General features: G+C 35.4%; 1 protein-coding gene across 1 annotated transcript; it reads right to left on the reverse strand.

The window, feature by feature from the left end:
- Nucleotides 1–6,756: 6,756 nt before the first annotated feature.
- LOC145130367 (putative clathrin assembly protein At1g03050) lies at nucleotides 6,757–8,166 on the reverse strand. Its single transcript, XM_079065181.1, has one exon. The coding sequence runs from the start codon at nucleotides 8,164–8,166 to the stop codon at nucleotides 6,757–6,759; it is 1,410 nt and encodes a 469-aa protein (XP_078921307.1).
- Nucleotides 8,167–8,789: the final 623 nt, after the last annotated feature.

Genomic DNA, 8,789 nt, shown 5'->3' on the forward strand with positions numbered 1-8,789 from the left:
GCGCAATCTCAAGTAAGTATTGGAGTTCATTTTTTCTTTCTTTGAGATCCAACAACTTCGTTTTTTTCTTACAGGTAGCATTTTTCTATGAGTTCAGACAACCTCCACTCCTTCCCCTTAACCGACTCTGCGGAGATTACTGCTACGTCGTCATCCCATTGTGTGCACCTGCGATGGTGGTGTAAGATCTTGTATCCCCACTTTCTCTCTCTGTCTCTCTCCCATATCACCAAATCATAAAAGGCATGGTAAGATCTACTATATTCATCGTCGTTTGTGATGGCATGGAAGAATGTTACTGTAACGCCCGTAGATCCGGGCTAGTCAATTTAGAGACGATAAGCATCAAAAATGACTTTTTGATGGAAGATTATTTAGAAGGATTAATCTTAACCAAGTTGTAGTATATGTCTCAAGGTTTCCGGATATATAAAGAATGCCGAAATCCGAGTTATAACGAAGAAGTTATGACCTGTCGGAGTTTCGCGACAAACCGGCATGGTGCCGAATGTCGTAAAAAGTGAGTTTTTGATAAACTACTTTTTAGCCTTAGTGATCTAAACGAAACTTGTAGTGTTCGTTAAACCGAGAGTAGGTATAAAAAGAACGCCCAAATCTGACTTCGTATGAGGAAGTTATGATTTTTTCGAAGTTTCGGCTTAGCAGTAGACAGCTAAAAACTCGAATTTTAGATCGAGTGATTTTTAGCCGACACGACCTAAACCAGAATCGAAGTTCTCGTCATTAGCAGTACAACGGCAAAAAGTCTGACGAAAACGGACGTCGGATGAAGAAGTTATGAATTTTTAACGAATTTCCTGTCCCGGTCTGTTAAAAATAATAATATTAAAATAAAGTCAAAATTTTCCGACGAAGTCTAAACGAAAGTTGTAGAGCATAATTTTCTCTACGCATGCATATAAAGAACGTCAAAAATGGAGCCCGTATGAGAAAGTTATGGATTTTACAAGATTTGGCACAATTTTCGAGAAATTTCGCATGAATAGTGCTGCCACGTCACCTTCGCTCTGAGTTGGCCACGTGTCCGAAGCTGCTGCGTGGCGCGTCCGAGAAGCAACGCGTGTCGCACAGGTGTCCGAATCGATGATGTGTCCGATGTGCTGGAAGCTTGCATGCGCGCCCCGTGTCGCTTCTCATCCATCCGAGCCTCGCATGAGCCACGAGCCCCCCCACCTCGGACCTGGACTTCGGTCCAATCAGAGCCCTCCAGCGAGGCCCTCGTATGCGTAACCCACGTGCGAGCAGGTGCTGCCTCCTTCGGATCTGCTGCCGCGTGGCTTCTCTCCTGGCCGTCCGATCAGCAGCTCGCATGCTATAAATAGGAGGGTGCGAACCCTCCCGGCTAGAATTTAGAAATTGGCAATTTTGGCCCCTTTTTCAATATTTTGGCTATTTTCACGTCCCCCGAAGCCCCGGTATCGATTATAACCCCCAGAATACGCCCTGAAGTGCCCGAAGACCCGGAAAATTTATCTTTTCGGTTTCGAAGCCCGACCCTTCGCAGAGCCCGATTTCTCAATAAAACTCCCGGTTTTATTAGAAACGATCGTTTTAGAAAGCAAATTGCTGCCCGATTTTCATTAAATCAGGTGAGTATGTAGTCACTTTCATCTTACACATAGATATGAAGTATTTTATATAAAATACGTGATATGTGTATATATTATTTTATATAAAATACGTGATATGTGTATATATGTTGTTTGTTTATTTGAGATGGATGTTGAATGAATGTTTTATACATGTTTAAAATGATTTAAAATGTATATATATTTTATCTTCAAATATGTTGGGTAAAACATGGGTAGATAAAGTATGAGGGATAGAAGTACAGTATAGATATATGTTGGTAGCTATGAATTTAGTACAATATAGATGTACGTTGGTAGTTATGAATTTAGTACAGTATAGATGTACGTTGGTAGCTACGGATTTAGTATGTTGGAAGCTATGGACTTAGTGCCTGTTGTATAAACCTTGGCGACGATGTGACTTCGTGCCTATTAGATAAACCATGGCGACGATGTGACTTCGTGCCTATTAGATAAACCCTGGCGACTATGAGACGTAGTGCCTATTAGATAAACCCTGGCGACTATGAGATGTAGTGCCTATTAAATAAACCCTGGCGACTATGAGACGTAGTGCCTATTGTATAAACCCTGGCGACTATGAGACGTAGTGCCTATTAGATAAACCCTGACGACTATGAGACGTAGTGCCTATTAGATAAACTCTGGCGACTATGAGACGTAGTGCCTATTGTATAAACCTTGGCGACTATGAGACGTAGTGCCTATTGTATAAACCCTGGCGACTATGTGACGTAGTGCCTGTTGTATGAACCTTGGTAGCAATGGACTTTGGATAAATTCCTTAGGTCAATCCTGAGGAATGATTGGATGAAGGATAGTCGATTCTTGATCGACGTTTGTTAGTGCTTGTAGTATAAACCTTGGGTAGCGATGGACTTCGTGCCTATTCCTTAGGATGAATCCTTAGGAATAAGTGAGATTTGATTCTTAGGGTAAATCCTTAAGAAATAAATAAGATAATGGGGATTGGGTAATAGGGTTGTTTTTGGTTGATGAAATTAATAAATTATTTGTTGATTGATAAACTTAAAGAGTTTATTATTTATTGTGGGTTGAAAACCCTATATGCTCACCAGGCTCCCAAGCCTGAACCACTCAGTTTGTTTGTATTACAGGTATCGATACGAAGTTACTTTACACTGAGAGATTAAAAGAGATGTAGATCACTAGTGTAAGTGAGTGTAAGTTTTGCTTATGCTTATGTTTCTGTATTGACGATGACATCCCAATGGTTTAAGTGAATAAAATACATTTATTCAGAAATGATTTGATAATATAATTATCATGTTTTTATGGGAGCAAATTCCGCAACACCATTTTAAAAGGATTACTCTGATTTTATTTTAAAAAGCATAAACGAAATCGGTATTTTCTGGCCGAGAAATTAGGGGATGTCACAGTTACGATGGGAGATCTTAGGTTTGTATGAAATTTTGTTATATCATCCATATTTTCATTTGTATTTCCTATTTCAAATTTCTTTGTATTCTGATTTTGTTCTGATCAACGATTTAGGTCATTCGACAGATTTTGGATCTGGATGAAGGTTAGGAAGAGAAATATAGATCTTGATGGAGATTACAGAAATAGATTTAAACACATCCAGATGCACAACATGATCTAGCGGAGAGGTAATGGACTCGAAATATAAAGAGGGAAAGAAGGGAAGCAGATATGTGTTCTCTCTTCTTTTTTCTCGGGTCATCTCTATGTTGACATAAACACATACATAGATGTGAGCTTTTAATCTTTTTGACCAGGTACACTACGTTTTTTATTTGTGATTTTAGTCCTCTTTCGAAGGTTAAACTTGACTTTTCCCATAATTCATGGCTTGTATAAATTTTTGTTTGGTTTTGAAGGTGAATAGGACATTCGAATTGTAAAAGAGCATGTTTAATTTTTGGTCTTAACAGTGGCTGTCATGGGCTTAGCTCTGGAGGATTCAACAAATATGATCATTGTTGCATCCTAAGCTATCAATTGCGCGCTATAGCGTTTTGCGGAGGTCGAGAACCACTATTTTCAGTTTAGCGTTTTCATTTGGCGGTACCGCTATTAGCGGCGCTATTCACCGCTATTTACCGCTATTTCAATTACCGCTATAGCGGCGCTACAGGCGCTATTCCATTTCGTTCACATTTTGGGTCATTTGGTTACTTTGTCAATGAAAAACTATTTTTAATGATCTCACTACACTTTCATTTTAAAAAGCCCCAACAACTACCATAATTAAAAGCATTCAAAGCAACTACATCTACCGACAAGTCTCTTTCTCATCTCTTTCTGTACCCACGACGACTTGATCTGCTATGGTCGGACTCCACTAATGCTTTTTCTAAATCAACCCAGACATTTGAGGCTACAACTTGGGACTTAACTCCTTAAACCAACCACGGCCTACTAATACGAGATTGAACCCGTGCAATGCAATTAAACTCTATTTGACACTTTGACACTACCTAGTTTCCATATTACTATAATAGAATAGTGTGTTATGTTTTTATATGACTTTTTTGGTTTGATGATGTTAATTCTATATAGACTTATAGTATTGATACTCAAATATATAAATTCTTTATAAAAATGATATAAAATTATAAATTATATGTAATATTAAAAAACCGCTATATCACCGCTATACCACCGCGATAACCGCGATTTCAAATAGCGGCATGTGATCGCTATTGAAATTTTGACCGCGATAACTGCATAGGTTGCATCAAAGGGTATTTTTAAATTAAATGGGTTTTATAATGATTTTGTAATATTTAACGTTGCTATAGGACGGTGGTACTATTCATTTGCGTTGTTTTGCCCATTTTTGTGGTTTACTTTCATCTGAATAGTCTTTGGATTGTATCGGATGCTTTTTCTATGCAATGTATACTACTTTTAAAGCTATCTCATAATGATTAATTGGCACAATAATGTAGACATAAGTGGAGAGTTTCATGTGGGTTTTTACCCAAAATGAGAGTTGAAGAAGCATATGATTGGTTTATCATATGAGTTTTTAGTAAACAAGACTTTGATTTAGTATTTAGCTATTTGTCATAAGCATTATGAAATTGCTGGAATCAAATATAATATTTGTATGACAAATTGATATTCGACTAAAAATAAGATTGAGATACTGTAATAATTAAAAGACTTATCGTGATTACGAAACGAACTGCCACAAAACAATCATCAAAAAGGTTGAACTGAACTATCTGAAACGAAAAGGAAACTAATCGCCACATGAAAGCTATCTGCCGAAAAAAAACTATTTTGCATTGCACTATCGCACGGGTATCCTATATATACAATTAGCGTACCCGCGCGGTGCAACGGTCTACTATTGTAAGGGACAATGAATAATTCTGGATGCACATTGAATGCACAGTGGAGAATAATTTTGGACGACGATTAGTACTTTCTCTTTAATAATTAATTTTAGTTCGGTGGGCAACTAATATTTTTTCTCCACAAAAATTAAATTCTTTATATTTTAATTATGATTTTTTTTTTAATTTTCAAAGATTTTCAATGTAAATTTTGTAATAGGGTATATTTTAACACGTATTGTCGTAAGACGTGCTTTATAAATATATACGAGAATGTAACTTGAATGAAAAAATTGTAATTCGTTTATTTTTCAATTCTTTAAGGAATGTAATGTATTTTCAAATATCTTTTAGAGCGTGATAAAGCATGTACATATTAACTAACAACATACAACATAAAACAAAATATTTCATGGTAATTGTTGGTTGTTGTATGTTTTGCAGTAAAACATTACGTATAATAAATGTAAATGCTATATATATATATATACATATATCAAGGTTGTAAAAATCGTTCGACGGTAGCTCGACGGTCGACTGGTGTTAAGGATTAATCGGTCTTGGCGGAGATTAATCGGGGACCATAGATTATTAATAAAATATTAAAATTAATTAAATATTAATATATCTTAAGAAAAAAAAGTACTTCAAAATTAGAAAATAAGAAAAATTGTAATTTGGAAATACGAAAATATGAACATTTTGGTATAATATTCAAAATTGTGGAGTAAAAAAAAATTGGTTTTTTGAAAAAAAATTTAAATTTTTTTTTAAATTTTTTAAATTTTTTTGACATTTTTTGACTTTTTTTTGACTTTTTTCGACTTTTTTTACTTTTGTTGACCGATTAATCCCGTCAAACCCGATTAATCCTAAATTTCCGATTAATGGTCTAATCCTTGACGGTTGGAGAACGTCAAACGATTAATCCACGATTAATCCCGATTTCTGCAACCATGATATATATATATATATATATATATATATATATATATATATATATATATATATATATATATATATATATATATAGGTTCAGGTTCATTTGAGACCATGTTAATTTTGTGAGACCGTGAGACCAAATCTAAAAATAATTTTAAAATGCAAAATAAAAGGAAAATCCAAAAATTCTTTTTTTAATTATTATTTTCAGAACTTTATTTAACTAAAATAAAAATAAAATAAAAAAATAAAAAAAATTACCGTTATTTTTGAAAAATACGTGAAATATTTTAATAGAATATTACACTGTACATTTCTAATATGATTTTTAGAATGTTTAGAATATTCTACTAGATTTGCCAGATATGTAGAATATTCTAAATATTCTACTAAAATATGTAAAAAATGTATTTTTTTTGTATTTATTTTTTATTTTTTTTGGTATTTTTTTTTATTTTTATTTTTGGAAAATATATATTCCGAAAATAATATTGGAAATTTTTTTTTCTAAAATTTTCAATTATTTTGCATTTTAAAAATGTTTTTGTTTTATCTACTAAATGAGTGGCTAGGATTGCGTCTCACGGTCTCACAAAATTAAGCTGTCTCACATGAACCTATATATATATATATATATATATATATATATATATATATATATATATATATATATATATATATATATATATATATATATATATATATATATGCATTTCCGAGTACAAATCACAACTCTCTTTGTATTGAGAAGAAATAAAAAAATAAAACAACTTTCCGCAATTCAATGACAGTGTGTATATAATGGCAAACCAGTATTTTAACATAAATGATTGAAACAATCTCTAGACAATCTTAATTTCAGAAAAAACCTATAAGAATGTAGGATATGAATCATATGAAGGAGTAAAACCATTGTACGTATGCTGAAATGGGTTGATCGCAGAAGGGTTATACACTTGAATCTGCAAATCATTGGCACATTGGTCATTTGAATCATTGGATGATACGCCATAGCTATCGGGCTGAAAGTAGAAGTAAGTGTTCGAAACCATGAGAGGTGCAAGAATTACGGAAGCTTCTAACAACACTTCCCAGCTCATGATATTGTTATTTTCGTTCGTCTCAAACTCGATCAACGCCTTTTCCTCATGCTTTTCCTGTCCTTTCGAGATACCATCGTCTTCAAACTGCACCCAGTTATTGAATCTCACAATTTGCTTATCATCTTCCATGGAGCTTGATGAAGAGTCTATGGTGGACGCCATTGGAGATCCAGTGGTGGAAGAGGAGTCTGTTAACTGCCACATACCGCTGAGAAAGTTCTCCAGAGCTTGAATTTGCATTTCTGGGATTCGATCAACCAAAGGGTATTCGTAGATTCCACACAGCCCAACGGATTTACACCAATTATAGAATTCAGAAAGATGATCAGCTTGAACCGCGGCTTTCTTGTATACACCAAAAGCCATCATGCAACTCCGGTAGGGCAACTGAATCAGATGGTCGAGGACTGCAACTATTTCACTCCTGAAAGTGGTGTAACAGAAGAAACTGTCTCGCACGATATATTTTAGGGCACAATGTATAAGAAAGCTTCTTGCAGCCGCTCCTTTTGGCCTGCATTCGATCACACGATCAACTAGGCTCTGGAGTTGTGGTAATACATCAAGTTTTTCGCCCACTCGTTTCATCTTATCAGGAAAACTTTGGAGTATCACTTCTTCTTCTTTTTCTTCTTCTTCTTCTCCTTCATTATTTTGTTCCTCTTCGGTTTGTTCTTGTGCATCCACACTGCCATCTTCACAATCAATTGTGAGACAATCTAATGCTTCGTCAAGCAGATTAGCATACGATGAAATGAAACGTGTGTAATCTTCTGAGTTAGATGATGAGGAATCACGAAATGGACATGGATTTAGAGACAAGAAACCATTGGAACGAGTCCATAGAAGTTCAGTTCTGAATGGGCTGTTGTAAGGCAATGCTCGGAGCAAACGGTGGAGGAGGATTAAGCATTTCAAAGCAACTCTCCAGCATTTCGTCTTGCTAAACCGCCGGGAAAAGCTAGATGCAAAAGTCCGGTAAGCGGGAGGCGAAACTGAGAAAATTTTTAAGAGCTGGAGGACATAGCGATCACGGAGAGGTATGTCCTCCGGCGAAGTTGCCTTTACCAGTATCCAATCTACGTCACAAAACCCTCCAACTGTCGCGATTTTCGCATACCTCACAATTGTGTTTTCTTTAATCGAGGTGTATGCTCGCTGAAATCGCCTATGCATTGTGTAGTGCAAGTTGAAAGACAAATGGGGTTTGTGGTATCTCCGTATCTGTGTTTATGGGTTTGGTGAACCTAAAAAACATCAAATAGGGTTGGTAGTTTTATAATTAGACCGTTGGTTACAATGAAGATTTAACAGTTTGAACGATGTCTTCGATGGAAGTTGGACATTGTGCCTCTTGAAATTGTCAAATAATTGACCAGCTCGATAATGTTTCCAAATGTTTTTTGTACGATACAATGTAATGTAGCTAGCCACATGGTTGGCGTATGCAGGCAGGCCATGCTGACTTTGTGAGTAAGAAACTCCATGAGTTTAATAATGGTGCAGGCTGATTAATTAAATTAAAAAAGTTGGAGACAGTGATGGCGCAAATGATTTGAGTAGCATCGAATATGTTTGGTGATGTCGTATTCTTATTCCGTTGTAGCGAAAAGGTTAAGGTACGAATTAAGCTTCGGATTGATCAGTTACTATCATAAAATACTTATGTATTCTTTTAAGGTTTAAGGCTAAACGGTATCACAAACTTTTTACCGATAGCTAAGTAGATTGATAGTGACATTTTCATAATTTTTGCAATTTTTAACAAGGATAATGGTGTGGTGTTTGGCGTTACCACC

Source organism: Lactuca virosa, chromosome 8 (genome assembly GCF_052849685.1).
Source record: "Lactuca virosa cultivar CGN04683 chromosome 8, Lactuca_virosa_CGN04683_v6, whole genome shotgun sequence".
NCBI lineage: Eukaryota > Viridiplantae > Streptophyta > Magnoliopsida > Asterales > Asteraceae > Lactuca > Lactuca virosa.

Coding starts and splice junctions, on each gene's coding strand:
- LOC145130367 (XM_079065181.1), bottom strand. CDS start 8,166: ATGCATAGGCGATTTCAGCGAGCATACACCTCGATTAAAGAAAACACA.